This window comes from Sprattus sprattus, assembly GCF_963457725.1.
Source record: "Sprattus sprattus genome assembly, chromosome: 18".
In the NCBI taxonomy this organism is placed as follows: Eukaryota; Metazoa; Chordata; class Actinopteri; order Clupeiformes; family Clupeidae; genus Sprattus; species Sprattus sprattus.
The window spans coordinates 16,212,796-16,233,694 of NC_137916.1; the positions used below are offsets into that span (position 1 = coordinate 16,212,796).

Genomic DNA, 20,899 nt, shown 5'->3' on the forward strand with positions numbered 1-20,899 from the left:
TTTTTTGGGGGGGGGGGGGATTGTGGGGCCGGTTTCTCAATTTTAATATCATGCGTTTCTCTTATAAGGGTTTCACATCAGCATGCCTAGTTGTTGTTGACCTAAATGGTGCTAGACTTGGGAAGCGTTATCAAGGCATGATTTGACTGTATTTACACTATCACACAGGTTTACAGTGAGATGACGCTCAAAGTGACAAACAGTGAAAATAAAACAAAAGCCATAGCAAATAATACACATAAATAATACACACAGACACCGCAAAAAAAGCTGAACAAGAAACACATCCATTCATGACAACTGATCTGTCAAACAGACCACAAATTTGAGGAGTGCAGAATAAACTTCATCTCCAGTAGTAATATACTTCAAGTCTTCAACAAACAAAAGGTGCAATATTTAAGACTCAGAACCATGTGCGCACCCAGCCCACCCCAACACACTTCCACAGATTGAACACCTGACACACCAACTGAAACCATAAGGAGAGACACAGAAACTCCACAGTTAGCCTACTAACACACATGGACAAAGTGCAGAACTGCACTGTGATTGAGGCTTGTGACAGTATGTGTTGGAGAGTGTGGTGGTGGTGATGACGATGATGATGAGGACGGTGGTGAGGATGATGATGATGACGATGATGAAGACCTGAGCAGTCCTCTGGTGTAGCCTAGAGGAGAGTCTGTTTGCTCAAGCCCTGCACAGACAGGAAGTGTGCGCTGCAGGTGGGAAGGAGACGGAAAAGGGGCTCCTCTCCCGCTTTGTGTCCTTCACTTGCGACTGCCCTCGGCACAGTGCTGGAACTGGGCGAAGCTCAGGAACACCTGCTCCAGAGAGATCTGGCTGACACAGTAGTCTTCTATGCAGTACTTATCTTTGGCTGCCTCCAGGGTCCCAAACACCTAAAGCAGACCACACACACAAACAGAAACAGAAAAGTTTTTATCTATGTAATATAATAAATTAATATTAATATAATACATTAATACAACATTTATACAAATGTCTGAGTGGTAGTGCTCAGAGAAAGACCAGTTACTTGCTCATAAAATATGAAGTGCCTAACTGAGGCACTAAGCACTAAGACAATCATACATTCACACTACACATCACATCATACATTCACACTACACATCACATCATACATTCACACTATACATCACATCATACATTCCCTGTTATTCAGTCATGACAGATGAATATGGCTGCCTTGTGTAACACAGTATTTTTTCTTCATCAGGTAAACAGCTGTGCTAGGTGGAGAATTCTGTGCAGCAGTGTCTGCTTCTGTGTGTGTGCATGACCGTGAGTCTTTTACCTGTGCCCATGTCAGGCTTTTGTCAGTCAGGTGGTAGTGCACCATGCCCTGGTGTTCATCCTTCAGTAAGCTCCCTATATACACACACACACACACACACACACACACACACACACACAGGTTAGTCACTTTATCACCGAAAACAAATGGGAATGTACACATTGCTGATGGTCACGTGTCCTTCAGTGGGGCGTGGCGGCGGCTGCTGCTGGCACCTGGGAATGTGGACTCAATGAATTCTTTGAAGAGCTGCAGTAGGGTCTCCTCCACCTCGCTCTCTAACCGCACCTTGGCCAGGAGGGTGTAGCCACTACCGAACTTGCTCTTCAGGTGCTGGGGGCTGCCCAGACACTTCAGCTGGCCGTTCACCATCACGGCCAGACGAGTGCACAGCGCCTCACACTCCTCCATGCTGGAGAGAAGAGGGCGAGAGAGCGACGTGAGCTAGGCCTCTACCCCCATTTTTTAATTTTTTTTATTATTGTCAACTGTTTTATAGCAATGTAACTAATGGCTGTAGTGAATGAGGCTGAGCATAGACTTCTGTTGTTTGTGCGTGTCAGTAGGTGTGTGTGTGTGTGTGTGTGTGTGTGTGTGTGTGTGTGTGTGTGTCTGACCTGTGTGATGTGATGATGACTGCTTTGCCAGACTCGCGTGTACGGGTCACGGCATCCCACAACAGTCGCCTGGCAACAGGATCCATGCCCGTTGATGGCTCGTCCAGGAAGATGACAGGTGGGCTACCAATCAGAGCCATCCCCGCACTGAGTTTCCTCTTGTTGCCCCCACTGCACACAACCACACACACATAGTTAGCCTGTAGCCTTACACCTCTTTTTTCTCATTCACTCCATTCCTTCATTCAACATCACTCTTTCATCTGTCCTTTCCCTGAGCATCCTTCGTCTCCTATTAGCCAGAGCTGCAGGCTAGTTCATCTATGGCCAAGCGGCTGATTCTTCCTGATTTCCTCACCCTCTCTCCCATTCTCTTCCTCACAGCTGTGCCTATGTGCAGCCCCTCCTTCTCCCCCTGGCTCCCCCTCTTCTGGAACTTTCCATTACCTGTAGCTGCGGACCAGCTTGTCAGCATGAGGCTCCAGCAGGAGGGACCTGAGCACGTTCTCCACGCAGCCTGAAGCGTACTTCTCTGGCACACCCCTCAGCCTTGCATACATGCTTAGGGTTTCACGGCCTGTCATGTGATCCAGCACTGCATCAAACTGAGGACAGTACCCAATCCGCTGCTGAACCTGTACAAAAGCACACGCACACAGTTACAAAGCACAGATGAGTACTAAGGAGATGGACACCGCCTTTTGAGACCTAGATTTAGACCAGGAGGGAGTGTGTATATTACTACATACAGGTACAACGTCTTCTATGTACTATAAATCGCTATACAATAAAACAATGGCTTTGGCTAGTTCTAAAAGGGACATTTTTGTTCCCTGTAAGCTGAACAAAGAGACAAAAATAAAACCAAGTTGGATGGATCTGAGGATTAATTTGCATGTCTGAATGAAGAGGGGACAACTGGTGTGTTACCATAGCAACAACAGAACAGTGATTGACAGAGTGGGTCGATGACCATTCAGGAACACTTTAAGGTCCGTTTTCTTGTCTTTTCCAGCTCACCTTCTTGATGTCTCTCAAGATGCTGTACCCATCAATGTAGGCATCTCCTGAAGTTACAGTCTCATCTCCAGTGAGCATCTTAAAAGCGGTGGTTTTCCCCGCTCCATTGAAGCCCAGCAGGCCAAAGCACTCGCCCTTGCCCACGGCCAGAGAGAGCCGATCGACCGCCAGCAGACATGGTCCCCCTGTGTACACCTGCAAACGCAGAGCACAATTATAACACACATACACAAACGCACTGATCCACAAAGCCACATGTTAAAGTCAAGCGCTCAGTTAGAACATCCATACATGACACACGCTCGAACACAAAGGCTTACTACATATGAAACACACGGTTACCTTGGTGAGCTCCGTCAAGACGAGTGGGCTCCCTACCATGGACTCCACCACTGGCTGGCATTCTAGAACTCTCTTCCGCTCTTCAGCCACATCCCTGTCCTCAGACCGTAATGCTGCTTCAGCCATCAAGTGCCCCTACATATATACACACACACACACACACACACACACACACACACACACACACACACAGAGATATTTATCTACAAACACTTATCACCTTTACCAGTACCTTCTCCCCACCCTCTCTGCTCATGCGGCCCCTCATGGGCTGTGGCCTGGTCCCATCAGACGCACCTTCTTGTGTCTCCAGCAGAGGGAGCCCAGCATGCGCTTTAGCGTGCGCACACACTGCAGCTCCACAAAGAAGAGGAGGACAATGAAGAGCAAACCCTGTAGAGCCATGGCAACCAGGTAACGACCGATGCCTGGGGACATCATTGAGAAGTAGTTCTCCTGGTAAGTGAGGTCTATTGAGAGCAGACAAAGCACATACATTCAGTGTTAGAGTAGCTCTCTCACAAAGGCTGCAATGGCTGGGCAACATAAAAGGCTCTACTGTTGCACACTAACTCTACTGTTGCACTCAAATGACATGACATGCACTCAACTGAGTATGTCTTCTATTGTATCTCAATATATATATATATATATATATATAAATATACACACACTATATCTCAATTTGATCCTTGGGTATTAGACAACCACCACCACCACTACTACTATCGTCATGCACCATCTGCTTGTTCACCACAATAAAGCTCTGGAGTGAACATCAACTGAGATTTGCCAAAGTGAAATTTGCAGAGCTGAGTCAGGCCTGGTACTCACTGTAGTATTTGCAGAAGGCCTCTGCAATGGGGTTGGGGGTGCAGAAGGAAATTAGCTCATAGTTCTGGTAGAACTGGCTGAAGGACATGCCCAGACAGTAGTTGGGGAAGAGCAGGAAGACCTTGTCCAGGATGCGAGATAGGTCCTGTAGTTGCAGCTCTGTGAAGGATGGCACAGGAGAAAGGAGTGAGAAATGTTCCCTAATGCTTCTATCAAGCGCCATCTCTGTGCCACTCCCTTAATGACTTCTGACCATTCTCTTCAATACATACAAACTCTACAGTATTTATTTTAAACTGATCTGAGAGCATGTAGTACTACACGCAGTAGTAACATTTACAAGAAAAGGGAAGAATCAGAAGACTACTGTAAAACACTAACATTACAGAGGTGACACCCAATTTCACTGGACTTGACTATCTCCTTTGTCACGCTCTTTCACCTGGTATGGTCATGATGGTGACTGCCAGGAAGGTTGCGGTGCCGCTGATGATGTTGAAGATGGTGAGGCGGGTGTAGGCAGTGGCTGCCGTGGAGAACAGGAAGCTGAGCAGGTACATCAGCGGCACCACCGCCCAGCCGAAGAGCAGCAGCACCAGCAGCACATCCACCAGGTGGTTATGCTCCACAAACGCCTTGACGGCAAACACCCTGAACACCACCTGAGAGAAACAAAAGACGATAAGAAAGACAGTGAGGGATATGCTCTGTATGAGATGATGACAGACGTCACAACGGCAAGAGAGTGGCTGAGGCGGAGCCCGAAAAACAACAGATGTCAGAATAGTTTTTCTTCAACACCCCAGGAAAGCGTGTTCTAAAGTATGACTTTGCATCTTAGATGTATTAAAGTAATTTATCATGATCAATAACAAGACCGGCCACAATGTTTTTTGTTTTTTATTGTACTATAATATTTGAAACATCCCTTTCAAATCAGACTCGCAGCTTATGCAGCTTACTGGATGGATTGAACCTTTTTCTTTTTGTAAAGACATTTTGATCAGCACAATTTAATACATGTACTGAATGATTAAGGGTAGTATCCAACAGGCCCAATGCTGATCAATTTAGGATGGCAGAGAGAACAGTCATAGCTCTCGCCACACAGAGAACTTCATTGGAAAATGAAATGAAGAAACTAGCCAGATTCAAGCAGCTTTTCTAGGAAACATGTCAGTCTGTGATAGAAAAGATAGATAAAGATAAAGTGATCACAAAAAAGTGTATAAGCTTAATTGTTCAAAATATGTGAGGAATTTTCAAACTTCATGAGGGCTGTGTTATGATGTCTTGTACTGACCAGCATGAGCATGCAGGGCAGCAGGAAGTTGATGAGGTCCCAGAGCAGGGCGGAGAACCAGTAGTTGGACAGGTACACCCCGCTGACCTGTTGCACATGCTTGCACTTCAGTGAGCGCTCTGTCACCAGCAGCAGCGCAAATGTGCTGGACAAAGAGGCCATTCCGTACATCAGGTTTATTGCGATGGCAAAGCCTGTCTGACTCCTGCAGCAGAACAGAAGGGAAAGATGTCAGGAGAAAGGAAGTAAAGAAGGAGTGAGAGAGAGAGATAGATAGATACAGACATTAATGGTTTAAAAATGACACACCACAGGCTGACAATGTTATAGATGTTCAGTAGATAACTATGCGGCCATTATGCATTAAAATGCTAAAAATGTTCATGCAAGCTAGATACAGATCGTAAACAGGCTTGTTAAACTCTTATCACACTCACACAGAGAGCTGGCTCTGTGCCGTTTCAGATAAGTTGCGTGGCATAGGGTCGTTCCATGCGCGTATGGAGGCGTTGGGTCCAGCCAGCATGCGGTACAGGGCATTGTCCAGCAGCAGCAGTGCAGTGGCGGGAGTGTGGTAGCCTTGGTTGTTGAAGTATGCCGTCGCCTCAACGAATGACTTGGATTTGCCTCGGAAAGCCACACCCACCACACAGTGCTCATTGAAGGCTCCGCCTTCCTCCTCAGCATTGCGCAGCACATACTTCGAGAAGTCTGTTTACAAGGTACACCGGAGAATGATAGTATTAGATCATTAGATGCCATTTTGAAATGAGCTGAGAGGAACACAGTAGCATTGTTTTTTTTAAGAATCGGAGCAACTATGCTATTGACACTTGAAAAATACAAAAGTAGAAAAGTTTATATATAGTATACTACAGAAGTGGGTACACCACTGTGTGCAATATAACTTAAACGTCAACGTCAATTATTTGCAAAATGGTATCACCTCTCAATAATTGCATTATTTTTAAGTTGAGAAGTAAGAGTATTTCCTCTTATGAACAATCATAAACACATATTTTCAAAAAAACGTATTGAAAATACAGGCCTCAAAGTAGAAACTTGAAGAAAGTGAATACCCCTGTGATCATTGAAACACAATTCAGCACACCTTTGATTTCCAACTAGCCTAATTGCATGGACATGGTTCAAAAATGATCTGTGAACACTCAGGTTTGGAGCTTTGGGCTGTGTCTATCTGCATCAGGGCTCCACATGGAAGAAAATTGCCAGAGGAATTGGAATATCTTATTGTTAAATGTCACAAAGATGGAAGAGGATACAGATTGATGAGCGAAGAAAAAAAAGGTTGAAACAAAGTTGCAGCAGTAATCATGTGGTACAGAATGTGCAATACTCCCACTAATCAGAGTCGCAGTGGCTGTCCTCCTAAAATGACAGCCAAAGACAGAGTGCTACTTGCACAATCTGGCACTGAAGAACAGACAGCGAGTACTTCAGACTTGACACACTGAAAATCAGAGTTTCTGTGACACAGACTGTGTGAAGCCCATTGCATGAAGTCAACCTCTATGGACAGCTTCCAAGGAGAAAAACCTTCCTTGCACTTTGGCACAAAACATAAAAAGAAGCCTGATGAATATTGGGAGCACATTCTTTGGTCATATGAAACCAAGATAAATGTGTTTGGCCCAGATAGGTTCCAGCATGTTTGGCGTGGACCTCGCCTGGACTACCACAGTGATAGTCCTGACAGTGAAGCACAGAGGTGTAAGTGTTGCACTGCAAGAGTGCAAAAGGTGTTGGGGAGATGACATTTCTACACCATGAATTCCTGTGGATATACCAAAATACTGGCTTACAAGATGGCACCCAGTCTCCAGAAGCTTGGCAGATAAGGAATACTCCAGCATGATGATGATGATCCAAAGTATACTGCCGAAATCATGCAAGAAGTTCTAAAGAAGAAAAAAGTGAAAACTATAACCTGGCCAAGTATGCCGCCTGACCTGAATCCAGTAACACCTTTGGGATATATTATAGAGACGGGTAGAGAAATACCTCCAGCAAAGAGCAACTGAAAAAAATCTGAATGGCAGAACATTTCTCCAGAAATTTGGGAAACACAAGTATATAGAGTAAATCTAAATTGCTAGTTTTCAATTTTATATAAAAGCCATATATTGCTGTTAAACGTAGACTAATGCAATTTATTGCAAGGTGATACAATATTGAATCATTTGTCATTAAAGTGAGATTGCACAGAGGTGTACTCAGTTTTGTTGTTTAATATATACAGCCGCGGAAAAAATGAAGACTTCAAAATTATCAGTTTCTCTGGTTTTACTATTTATTGGTATGTGTTAAAGTAAAATGTACATTTTAGTTCTATTCTATAACCTACTGGCAACATTCCTACCAAATTTCAAATACAAATATTGTCATTTAGATCATTTATTTGCAGAAAAATGACAATTGGTCAAAATAGCAAAAAAGATGCAGTGTCTTCAGATCTCGAATAATGCAAAGAAAACAAGCTCATATTCATTTTTAAACTACACAATACTAATGCTTTAACTTAGGAAGAGTTCAGAAATCAATATTTGGTGGAATAACCTTGATTTAAAATCACAACTTTCATGTGTCTTGGCATGCTCTCCACCAGTCTTTCACATTGCCGTTGGGTGACTTTATGCTACTCCTGGCGCAAGAATTCAAGCAGCTCGGCTTCTTTTCATGGCTTGTGACCATCCATCTTCCTCTTGATCACATTTCAGAGGTTTTTTTATGGGATTCAGGTCTCGAAATTGGGCTGGCCATGACAGGGACCTTTACTGGCCTGGCTGTGTGGCATGGAGCATTGCCCTGCTGGAAAAAACACTTCTCAGAGTTGGGGAACATTGTCAGAGCAAAAGGAAGCAAGTTTTTCTTCCGGGACAACGTTGTACTTTGCCTGGCTGAGGTTTGTAAAAGACCATAAGGATTGAACCAAAGCCGACTGGAAGGTCTCCTAGTTCGTCTTCTCTGATGAGTCCAATTTTCAGCTTTGCCCAACACATGGTCGTCTGATGGTTAGAGGGAGACCTGGAGAGGCCTACAAGCCACAGAGTCTTGCACCTACTGTGAAATTGGACTCATCAGAGAAGACGAACTAGGAGACCCTCCAGTCGGCTTTGGTTCAATCCTTATGGTCTTTTACAAACCTCAGCCAGGCAAAGTACAACGTTGTCCCGGAAGAAAAACTTGCTTCCTTTTGCTCTGACAATGTTCCCCAACTCTGAGAAGTGTTTTTTCCAGCAGGGCAATGCTCCATGCCACACAGCCAGGCCAGTAAAGGTGTGGATGGAGTATCACCAGATCAGGACCCTGTCATGGCCAGCCCAATTTCGAGACCTGAATCCCATAAAAAAAACTCTGAAATGTGATCAAGAGGAAGATGGATGGTCACAAGCCATGAAAAGAAGCCGAGCTGCTTGAATTCTTGCGCCAGGAGTAGCATAAAGTCACCCAACGGCAATGTGAAAGACTGGTGGAGAGCATGCCAAGACACATGAAAGTTGTGATTTTAAATCAAGGTTATTCCACCAAATATTGATTTCTGAACTCTTCCTAAGTTAAAGCATTAGTATTGTGTAGTTTAAAAATGAATATGAGCTTGTTTTCTTTGCATTATTCGAGATCTGAAGACACTGCATCTTTTTTGCTATTTTGACCAATTGTCATTTTTCTGCAAATAAATGATCTAAATGACAATATTTGTATTTGAAATTTGGTAGGAATGTTGCCAGTAGGTTATAGAATAAAACTAAAATGTACATTTTACTTTAACACATACCAATAAATAGTAAAACCAGAGAAACTGATAATTTTGAAGTGGTCTCTTAATTTTTTCCGCGGCTGTATGTATCGTCCATACTATATAGGTATAGACACGTTTATTAGCTCCTAAAATATGCTGTTTTACAAACCAACCAAGTTTACAAGGTCAACTACAGGCCTTAAAAACAGCAGATGGCAGTTTTTTCCAAGTTTCTATTCTTTTCCTCTGTGACCCCAACCTGCAGATACGACCTCCACACAGACACAAACACCCCATTACCCGTGTAGAAACTGGTGCTCCTTCACCGGAGGAGTTCTGACCTGTGACGTTGTTCGGTGTGGCCCTCTGCTCGGGCAGCTGGCTGCTGTAGGTTTGGGCCAGAGCCACAGCTAAGGGCCCCGCTGTGGGCTCCAGTGCTACGGGTACGTGTGTGGGGCCATAGCGTTCCAGCGACAGCTTCAACTGGGGGGTGTTGTGCCGACCGGGCAGGGTGCGGGCAACCACCAGCGCCAGCACTGTGAACACCAGCGGCACGAGGAACTGAGCCACCATCACCTTCCAGTTCCGCCAGCTATACAGAGCTCGCTTCAGAAACATGGCATAGAATTGCTGCATGTAGAGTCTGGCCTGGAGGAATACAGGGGTATTAGAGTGAGAGAAATTGTGTGTGTGAGTGTGTGTGTGAGTGTGTGTGTGTGTGTGTGTGTGTGTGAGGTGTAAGTAAGAGGGACAGAGACAGCTTAATGGTGAATGTATAGAATGTCTGTCCACTTCTAGGTGGTAAATGTATATATTGGTGTGTTTTGCTATGTACATGTATGTGCATGTCAGTGTTAGGTGCATGGTGCTAACCCCAGTATTGAGCTTGATGTTGGAGCAGTCCTCTGAGATTAGTGTGCCGCTGTCGGTGAAATCTGTGACGTCAGTCAGCCCACTGATGCTGCTGGCGTCGTCCATGGTCCAGTCGTGTGACCGTCGCTCGTGCTGGTACTGCAGTGCTGGCAGCTGGATGGCCTGGATGTCCAGACTGGAGTCCACCAGCTTCCCAACTCTGTACACATTCACACACAAGTGCAATCAGATACAAATCAGATACAAACGTACAAAAAAAAAAAAGCACGTTTAGGAACACACACACACACACACACACACAAAAGACACAGATAACCTGCCTGTGTACAGACGAGCAGCTACAGAGAGAGTACATACACAGAAAGAAGCCTGTGTGTATACACACAAACATTGGCATAGAGAGCGTACACATATCCACTAAACTCTGATTAATACCAAATTCAATTTACTGCATTTTCACCAGGAAGCTTGAATACAATGATATTAATTATAAATGAGACTCAGGCTCAGATTGACGCATGAGGCACATTTGTGTGTGTGTGTCTGTGTATGAATGAAAAACAGAATAGCCTCCCCATGTCTCTCTTCACTCTCAAATCACATCCTTCTCCACAGCTGAAGAGGCTTTCACAAGCAGCAATCTATTCTGGTCTTCTGATCTACAAAGCCTGATTGTGCATGCTCAAACACACACAGACATACACAAACACACACCTACACACACATACACAGACACACAAACACTCATAATTTAATTGCAGCACCACAAGCTTCCCTCTGAATCTTTTCCAAATGCATTCCACTCTCTTCCTTAGCTAGGCACCACTTAATTTCTCCTCCCCACCCACATACATACACGCGCAAGCACACACGCACACACGCGCGCACGCACACACGCACACACGCACACGCGCACACGCACACACGCACACACGCACACACGCACACACGCACACACGCACACACGCCTCTGTTCTTGTTCATGATTTGTTCTCTGTTCTTGTTAATCATGGCATACCAGGCAATGAAGCAGAAAGATCAGATATTTGATTAAGATCAAAAGAGGTATTGTGTGTGTGTGTGTGTGTGTGTGTATGAACTCTAAAATCAATCTCAGCTTATACATAATAGGTCCTGCAGAACTTCTGCACTGGAATCCCATGTCAATTTCTTGCCCAATAACGAACTGAAATATTTATACTCTAGCAAATGAAGTTTAATGATACCATTTGTTATCATGACCTTTAGGGCATGGTGTCACCATGAGTGTAATTGTCAATTACACTCATGATGACACAATGCCCTTGAGGTCATCATGACAACAAACCAAATCACAAGCTTCTTTACTGACCAATCATACTTGTTTGTTTCCCATTTACAGAGCCAGACTGTACCGGAGTTTGTATGAGCGCACACAATGGACAGACAGGTAGAGGAATGTGAGGAAAATTGAGCTGAATTTGACAAAATGTGTATTGGACTGTAATCAAGTACTACACCTCTGAGGGCTTCAACATTTGGAAATCTAATCTCTTGTGTGAAAGAAACCCTGTTGCAGTTATCAGTGGACTTTGAGTTTAGAGAGTTACCTCAGAAACACTTCCTCCATGGTGGTAACAGACGCTCCATAACTGGCGATGCCCAGCTCTTCCCTGTTCATCTCGAGCTCGGCAAACAGAAGCTCGAAACTGGACCCAAGATAAACACACTGTCAACACACAAAACTCAACAGCAAATACACCTTGATGAATAATGAACTGGTAACCTTGATGTGGGGCACAGAACAGGGGCAAACATGCCCTAGCTGGTGGATCACTTATCCAAAAAAGGACAAGGTCAAGTCCATTGTTGTGTGGAAATGTGCATATGTGTTTAGGTGTGTTTGTTAACTCCAGTTTACTGATGGAGGGAACAGCACACGGCTACAATTCTGTTGTGACCCTTGTTAGCACATATGCCAGCTAGTTCATCAGTAATTGTGCTCATATCTGTCTGTGTGAGTGTGTGAGTGTGTGAGTGAGTGACTGTGTGAGTGTGTGAGTATGTGTGTGAGTGTTCTCTTACCGGTTGCTGCTCTCTTTGGGCAATATGTAGGAGAGTTCTGCTCCAGCACTGCTCTCTAGCGTGGCGTTGGGCACATACAGATGCACCAGCCGAGTAATCTCAGACACATTACAGAGCGCATCTTTTACTATCACCATGTGGTAGCCAGCACCTACACACACACACACACACACACACACACACACACATCTGGTTAGTACAGATTAAAGACGCCTTCCTTTTGCTGTCCAGCATGAAAAAACATTGGAACATGAGCTTAACCATCAACATCTATGGATAGTGTATACAGATTTTTGCTTTGTGCAGATGAAAGGTTATGAAATAATGTAAAGAAATATGTTAAAGTAATACATCGCACCATATTTGTTCTTGAGGAAGAGCGGCGAGCCACAGCACTGTAGCTCTCCAGCGGCCATGATGGCGATGCGGTCACCCAGCAGGTCGGCCTCGTCCATGAAGTGTGTGGTGAGCAGGATGGTGCGGCCGCGCTTCTCGCCCTGCAGCAGGTCCCAGGTGGCGCGCCGAGCACAGGGGTCCATGCCTGAGGTTGGCTCATCCAGCATCACCACCTACAGTGCACACACAAACATACATGCATGCATATAAACACTGGTGCAATCTGACACTGGCCTACTGGCCCATCCTTGAGCTCCATCTGTGCCATCACTAAAACGGTTTATCAAACACACACACACACACGCACACACACACACACGCACAGTTCGTCCATGTACTCATGCTGACATTTCAACCTTGTTGCCTTTACCTGACCTCTGACTTCCATGACCTGGCCTGTCTTGTTGTTTGTACAGCACTGTACATGGCCATTTCAAAACATTTGTGTCATTTAATGTTTTTCATTTTTGTGTGAGTTTTAGATCCCAAGTCCTATCTGTGCGTCCACTACATGTGGTAAGACCTGTCCACCTCTGCAACTTATGAGCCTAACGACCGGAGCACGCCATTGATCCAGGCTGACCTTGGAGTCTCCGATGAGGGCGATGCCGATGGAAAGCTTCCTCTTCATGCCTCCGGAGAGAGTCTTTGAGCGACTGTCCCGCTTGTCCTCCAGGTTCAGCACACGGATTATCCGGTCCACTTCGTCTGGAATTTTCTCTTGTGGATATCCTTTCAGCTGTAGCATACAATATGCAGAGATGGATAGAGGGAGATAATAAGGCATTTGTAGAGAGTGAGACATGCATGCAAACATGTCAGTATACAGTATACCATAGCTAAATACCCAGCAAGCCTGCTGTGTGTGTGTGTGTGTGTGTGTATGTGTGAATAGGAAACCCACCTGTGCATAGAAGAGCAGATGCTCCCTGACAGTCAGGTTGTCAAACAGCACATCATGCTGTGGACAGAGGCCCAAGCTGCGGCGAATGAGTGACATGTCCTGGCTGATATCATAGCCATTAATGTAGGCCCGACCGCTGGAGGGGGGGAATAGACCTGCAGCCAATACACATAACAGCAGTTAAAAAGACAGCTGCCAATACACATAACAGGAGTTTAACGGACAGCAGCCAATACATATCACAACAGTTTAAAGGACAGCAGCCAATACATTTCACAACAGTTAAAAGGACAGCAGCTTATAAAAGACACTGAGTATGCCCATTAAAAAGACCTTTAAACCATGATGTCATTATTTGCAAATCTCCCATTGGTAACTGTTTTCTTGCAACATGTGGAGCACATTCAGACTAGAGACTTAAGATACTTTAGAGACTTCACATATTCTCACAAGAAAACAGTGTGTGTGTGTGTGTGTGTGTGTGTGTGTGTGTGTGTGTGTGTGTGTGTGTGTGTGTGTGTGTGTGTGTGTGTGTCTGATAAAATACTCCTGTGTCTCACATGTGAATGCTACCAACCTGTCAGCATGGATAGAGTAGTGCTCTTGCCAGCTCCATTGTGCCCCAGTAGAATAGTGATCTGGCCTTCAAACATGTTCAGCGTCAGATCTCTCACTGCTTCCTTGGTTTTGTTTCCCACTTTGAAGACCTGGAAAACAAACAAAACAAGAAACATTCCCACCTGCTCCCCTCAAGCATCAAGAATGGGTCTCTGCTCTTTTATGTGAGTGCACATGTCTGTGTGTGCATTGCACATTGAGTGTACCTTGCCTAGATGTTTGATCTTAACTCCCGACACCAAGCCAGCCGGCTCCTCCTCTATGAACTCCCCCTTCAGCGCCTTTTCTGCATCCTCCTCTTCCTCCTTCTCCTTCAGGAACGCCACACGGGGAGTGCTGCACCAGTAGGAGGGCTACAGAGATTACAGGACAGGTCAGTCACCTGTCTTAACGGTCGCTATGAATTGGCAGAACTTTTCTCTGTCTTCTTCTGACATACAGAGAGAGAGAGAGACATCCAAGAGTGTGTACAATCACCAGTTTTCATTGGGGAGAAAACACATGACCTAACACCAGAGTCTGTAGTCTGCAGGCATCGATGTGAGGGCCAAGCAGATCAGCTGGGCGTAGTCATCATGGCCCCCAATCAGGCACCCACAGTAAATTACTCCATATATGGCAGTAAAATGACCCCGTTTTGTACACTTTTGTTTCTGACTTTTTCTCTTAAAATACTGTGGACAGTTTTTCCAAGATATGATTAAGATTATAATTGGTATTTGTTTGTCATTTTGTTATTGTACGTTTCAAGATGTGCTTGTGCACACGTGACTTACCAGCAGGAAGTAGTACCAGGGCCGCGGGACCCCGTACTCCCCTGGGAAGACTGTCTCCATGTAGCAGGCCAGCATGCCATAGAGCACTGCATCCAGCAGAAGCAGCCCCATCACCTGTGCCAGTGAGAAGTCATCATCCACGCTCACCGGCTCAAACAGGTTGCTCCACTGCACCCCTGTGCCTGTAGGTATAGACACACACACAAAGTTGATGTTCATAACCCTTCCAATATTAATGTAAAATTGTATTAATAATGTACTGCATACTAAATATTTATGAGACCCACACATTCACAATGACCAAATGCACAGTCTAAAAACATAGTCTCAAATTGACAGTCAGAGATAACGGCAGGGCTGACCTTTGCCCTCGAACATGCCGATGAGCTGTGCTCCCATTGCCATGGCAACATTTGAGATGAGGCAGGCAGAGACTTTTTGGGCGTGGCTCAGAAGGTCGTAGCGAGGCCACAGGAAGACGTATGGCACGTAACTCAGGAAGTAGATGAACCCACCTGCTGCAGCCGCAACATTGGCTGCACATACACAAACAGACCACAGAGAGAGGAAGAGATGTAAAATAGATGTACAGGTTGAGGAAGAATCTATAATAGAACATTTATGAACCTTAAGTAAAACTCCATTCTAACATCAAATAGAATTGTGTTTATTTTACTCATTCACTCCATCCTATTGACAGACTGGCCAAGGATAAGAAGCACTGTGCACTCACATTGAGAGACTCATTTGAGGAATGGGAAAAACAAAACAAATTGCCATGAAAATACAGGGTTTCCAGAATTGCATGGCAAATTGATATGAAGAAAAGTTGAAAATTGAAAAATGACATCAGTTATTTTTACATCCATAAGTACTCAAAAACACATAGAAAATTTGACCTGGTGTTTTATTCTGAGTGTATTTTTCACTTTATTGTTTATTCCGTTTGAATATGCGATTGAGGAAGCATTTCAAAGGAAGAAGCTAAAGTATGCTGAGCTGGTAGTGAGAGCGAGCAATGGTGTTGGCAAGCACACACAAGAGCAGTGGAGATATATCAACCACAACACTTCAGTTAGATTTTGGACTCCAGACCCTGCTGTTGAGCCTGCCACAAAGGCAGCTTTGTTGAAGTTGTTTCCTGCTTCTCAAGTTCTATGTTTGGGCAGTCACGTTGTTGTGTTTAGCGCTTGTGGGCTACAGACAGTGTCTGTTGTACTGTGAAGGAGGGCCTTTACAGATCCCGGGTACAACGTGATGCACATGTTGTGGCTGCCAGCCAGTTGTGCGTTATTGTTGTATCCTGCTGTGCATGGTCGGGCAGTTATATATTGGTAAGATTGCTGCCTATGAGCAGGCTATTTCCTGCAGGTGTGTATGTGTTTGCATTATGGAGTGTGAATGACTTCTATTCTTAAGTTAAAACATTAGTATTGTGTTGTTTAAAAATCAATATGAACTTGTCTTCTTTGCATTAGTCCAGATCTGAAGACACTGCATCTTTTTTGTTATTTTGACCAATTGTCATTTTTCTGCCAATAAATGCTCTAAATGACAATATTTGTATTTTAAATTTGGTAGAAATGTTGTCAGTAGTTTGTAGAATAAAACTTAAATGTTCATTTTACTTTAACTCAGTGGTTCTTAACCTGGGTTCGATCGAACCCCAGGGGATCGTTGAGTCACTCTCAGAGGTTCAGCAGGGGTCTAGACACACACAGTATAGTCCAGTTCACACTAGCAATGTCGGGGCCGTTTTTATATATACCTACGTTTAGAAGAAATCATTTTATTTTTCTAGGGCTAGCATTCGCCGAATGCACTGATGAAGCTTGCAGGGTTCAGTACCTCCAATAAGGTTAAGAACCACTGCTTTAACTCATACCTATAAATAGTAAAACAAGAGAAACTGATAATTTTGAAGTGGTCTCTTAATTTTTTCCACGGCTGTATATATACACATTAGAAAAGGAGAAGAAACATGATTACCTTTAAGGTAAAAAACATAGACAGAGAAAAATAATTAAAAATAAATAAAAAGACTACTAACTACATATAGGGAATTATCAATTTAAGTAGCACCAGGGATAGCCAAGTCCAAGGCAGATAAGTCTGCAGGTTTCATTTCAACCCATTTTTATTCAATACCTGACCTCACTCATTAGCTTGAGACAGCGTGATTTCAGTGTCCACATTATGGTGTGTCATGTGTGCACAGGGGATCCTCCGGAGTGGAGGTGTTGGTGCTGGTGCTGGTGGTATGTGTGTCTATGAATGTATTTGTGTATGTATGTGTGTGTGTGTGTGTGTGTGTGTGTGTGTGTGTGTGTGTTTGTTTGTTGTGTGTGTGCTGTGTGTGCTGTCTATGTGTCTATGAGTGTATTTGTGTATGTATGTGTGTGTGTGTTTGTGTGTGTTTGTTTGTTGTGTGTGTGCTGTGTGTGCTGTGTGTGCTGTGTGTGCTGTGTGTGCTGTGTGTGTGGTTGTGTGCTGCAGGGTAGGGAATTGTCCATTCAGCTGAATCTGTGACGATAACAGTTTACTTCAGAGCACAGCACTCAATCTATTTGCATCAATAATCTACAGACCCATCGATAATTCGTCCCATGAATCTCATTACTCCTAATTTCCAGGGGAACACACAGCCACATACAATCACTCAAGCATTCACCAGGCCACTATGAGTCCCATATAACCTTACAGGACTCCAAATAGCTATCTCTCTGTTCCCTTCCATCTCTAACTTCCCATTTCTCAGACGTTCACAGACCCACCTCTGCAAAAGAAGGAGCTTATCATGAAGCTGAAGTTGATTGTTGCGACAGCAAACACCAGCAGGAACACAAACACCAGGGTTGGATCACTGTAGGTCAATACTGCTCCATTGGTACTGACCTGTCTCAGCATAGCAATGCATCAAACACATGGTCAACAGCCAATAACATCATTCAAATCAATAATGCACCAGGAAATAAACATACATATACACACATTAACATGAAACTGCAGTCATCGTTATGCAAAACATCACACACACATACACGGAGTAATTTACACTGACCTTCACACAGAAGAGTAGTGTGACAAAGAAGATAGAGATGGAGAGGAAGAGGAAGAACACGAGGAACCAGGCGCTCCAGTGGAGCCAGTTACTAAGACCCATCATTCGCATGTACTCCTGCAACACAAACGAATGGATGAACATGAAACACACACACACACACACACACACACACACACACACACACACACACAGAAGTTTAACAAGTTTAATACTTAACATAAACAGCTGATAAATGCCCCCCCCCCCCCCGCCAATAAATGCACACACACACACACACACACACACACACACACACACAGAAGTTTAACAAGTTTAATACTTAACATAAACAGCTGATAAATGCCCCCCCCCCCCCCTAATAAATGCACACACATACACACACACACACACACACACACACACACACACACACACACACACCTTGAGTTTCCTCTCTTTCTCCTGCGCCACAGAACGTATGATATTGAGTGACGTGTAGGTGAAGCTGAGGACCAGCAGCAAGGGCAGCTGGCTCTGGATGACCAGGATGAACACATCATAGATGAAGGCTGGGAAGGGAAAGCGCGACAGAACCACACGTGTCTGTGCCAGCAGTGTCGTCGCCGCAGCTTTGTTGTAAGCCCGCATGATAGCCCGGTCGACCGCATGCTGCAGTGTGAGAAAGCCCTCACGATAATATCCTACAGGAACACACAAACACACATGAGGGAGAAAAAATCGCGGGCAGATGTAAATATCTAGTTTAACTACAAAATACAGAGGCAGATACTCATTTAATAGGCTCATTTCACCTTGCACATTTACAAATTAGCATGTAGGCCTAATGGGAATGGAGCTTACCATAAAATCATGATAAAAGAAATTGTATTAAACATGCTAAAAACAAAACCATAAGATACATCACAGTTTGTGTATTTTACCTGCCCTGTGGCGATCATGAGTAGCTCCGGATAACCATGTAAAATGGCTGCAACTTGATATAGCTATAGCACCTGCAAGCAACTATGTTTTCCATATAATCTACCATATCCCATAGGATTTGTCTCTGAAGTCTTGTGTGTCCCCACATCCCACACACCGACAGGCATCTCACACAGAGGAATACAGGGAAGTGCCACAGTTGTCATGGAAACCCCCATAGAGAGAATGCCCCGTCTGCCGCTCCAAAAGGAGCAGTCAGAACCAATCAAACTGCTCCACAAACCACACGGGGAAACTATTAGACGGTTCAACCAAGAACTGAAGGAACCTGGAACAAGGGCAGCTCACAGGGGAGATGACCCACCACCTGGCTGCAGCTACAGCATTTACCCAATGACACTCCATTAGAGGAACATGCTTGGCAAAGCTCTTGCAAACATCCAAGTGATCCACTATATACCATAAAAGTATGCTGAAAACCTGACGTGTGAACCGTGACATGTGATAGCCTGCAAGCCTGATGATATAATACTTATGAAACTGCCAAACAATATTGACAAAATGCAGGTGAAAGAATAACAAGTGTTTGTTTTCTCAGAGTGCATCAGTGTCTGCTCACCGGGTGTACCACCGTGAAGGTCGTGCTGCTCACGAGGTCCAGGCAGCTGGAAGAGGGGGAAGAGTTTAAGTGTGTGCCAGTCCATGTCATTATTGGGGTTCAGCTCCGACTTCTCCTTGGCAGGCGCAAACCGGGGGCTGTATGGGAACCGCAGGTGATAATTCACCTGTGCAGGCGAAGCACAGAACAAGAGAGACATACATTAGTGGCATATTAGAGCACTAATACTGATTCATGACCTACACCAAGTTGAGTGTCTTATTGTATCTTATTATTTTAAGGACCATGTGCCTAAGAACGGTGGAAAGAAATTAGCCAGTAGTCAACCTGGGTGCATTATAGGTCCTCTTTAAAGTTTTTGTCTATTGTTAAAATAAATATAATCCAACTAACCAATTCATGTCCTGCAATATATGTTTACTGTCATTTATTAACATCTGTCAACCATACACAGACACTGAACACGAACAGTCCCCTTCATTCTCTACCCCAAATTTCACCTTTAATGGAAGAGGATCATCATCATGGATGAATGTGTCCTCAAACACCACAGCAGCCAAAACCTTTCCTGAATGAGGGTCTGTCTTCACAAAGTCTTCAAACTGTTCTTCTGTCTCGAAGCCACGAACTAGAAACAAAACATTCACAAACACCCACACACATGCAGTTTTAGGCTCTGGCTTTCCCTCTGTACTTTGTGGATTTGTGAATTCAACAGCCACGTGTAGCATTCCAGTCAATCAATCAATCAATCAATCAATGTATTTATTTGATCAGTCTTAAAGAGGCCTAACAGAAAGCACACTGTACCTCTGTACATTAAAACCACGTGGAGGCCTATTATAGTCTTATGTAGTATTCTGGTACTTGCTGATTTGCCTGCCATCTGAAACCATCTCTAACCACACATTCCAAACTTATCTATACTTCTAGGTAGCTCTGAGGAATAGTAAGAAAACATGGTGAGGTGAACAGAAAGTCAATGAGAGAAAGCAAAGCCAGCCTTGCCTTCCACAAACACTGGCACAATCTGGAAGCATGCAAAAAAGAATAGCTATTGTAGATCCCCGGGGATCAAATAACCGGCTCCTATTTCTTCTCCCATATCATTCAACACCATTCAGCGAACAGCGGGGTGTTCTTCTCCAGTTCCAGCTTTTAGCCCTTTCTTTACATATTCAGTTTACCTCTGTCTGACCATCTTCACAACTATCTATTAAGAAATATGTGCCATGGTGGAAAACTTGCACAGCCAGTGATACTGGCCTGACAAGCCAAACCTGTTAGAGCATGTACACGCATGTCTATATTCGCATGCAAGTCAGTGTGTTTGTGTGTGTGTGTGTGTGTGTGTGTGTGTGTGTGTGTGTGTGTGTGTGTGTGTGTGTGATGGCTGTCTGTGTAAATAGGTCCATACAGACCCTTATTACTTTCAGCCTGTTCCATTTATATACAAACCAATGATTT

The 20,899-nt window shown here is 44.3% G+C and overlaps 1 protein-coding gene across 1 annotated transcript in view; it reads right to left on the reverse strand.

Annotated features, from left to right (window-relative positions):
- Window positions 1-33: 33 nt before the first annotated feature.
- abca3b (ATP-binding cassette, sub-family A (ABC1), member 3b) overlaps window positions 34-20,899 on the reverse strand; it is a 24,069-nt gene continuing 3,203 nt past the window's right edge. Inside the window, exons 3-30 of the mRNA XM_080856182.1 lie at window positions 19,921-20,060; window positions 19,433-19,598; window positions 18,313-18,572; window positions 17,890-18,006; window positions 17,603-17,723; window positions 15,191-15,364; window positions 14,829-15,010; window positions 14,259-14,405; window positions 14,012-14,141; window positions 13,435-13,589; window positions 13,114-13,269; window positions 12,493-12,703; window positions 12,135-12,285; window positions 11,660-11,758; window positions 10,071-10,269; window positions 9,539-9,845; window positions 5,875-6,148; window positions 5,438-5,642; window positions 4,577-4,796; window positions 4,135-4,293; window positions 3,598-3,770; window positions 3,301-3,435; window positions 2,959-3,153; window positions 2,386-2,573; window positions 1,939-2,109; window positions 1,537-1,733; window positions 1,322-1,395; window positions 34-905 (exon numbers count right to left, since the gene is read on the reverse strand). Of these exons, the coding sequence (XP_080712308.1) occupies window positions 774-905; window positions 1,322-1,395; window positions 1,537-1,733; window positions 1,939-2,109; window positions 2,386-2,573; window positions 2,959-3,153; window positions 3,301-3,435; window positions 3,598-3,770; window positions 4,135-4,293; window positions 4,577-4,796; window positions 5,438-5,642; window positions 5,875-6,148; window positions 9,539-9,845; window positions 10,071-10,269; window positions 11,660-11,758; window positions 12,135-12,285; window positions 12,493-12,703; window positions 13,114-13,269; window positions 13,435-13,589; window positions 14,012-14,141; window positions 14,259-14,405; window positions 14,829-15,010; window positions 15,191-15,364; window positions 17,603-17,723; window positions 17,890-18,006; window positions 18,313-18,572; window positions 19,433-19,598; window positions 19,921-20,060 (4,838 nt within the window). The 3' untranslated portion in view covers window positions 34-773. The remainder of the gene's footprint in view (window positions 906-1,321; window positions 1,396-1,536; window positions 1,734-1,938; window positions 2,110-2,385; window positions 2,574-2,958; window positions 3,154-3,300; window positions 3,436-3,597; window positions 3,771-4,134; window positions 4,294-4,576; window positions 4,797-5,437; window positions 5,643-5,874; window positions 6,149-9,538; window positions 9,846-10,070; window positions 10,270-11,659; window positions 11,759-12,134; window positions 12,286-12,492; window positions 12,704-13,113; window positions 13,270-13,434; window positions 13,590-14,011; window positions 14,142-14,258; window positions 14,406-14,828; window positions 15,011-15,190; window positions 15,365-17,602; window positions 17,724-17,889; window positions 18,007-18,312; window positions 18,573-19,432; window positions 19,599-19,920; window positions 20,061-20,899) is intronic.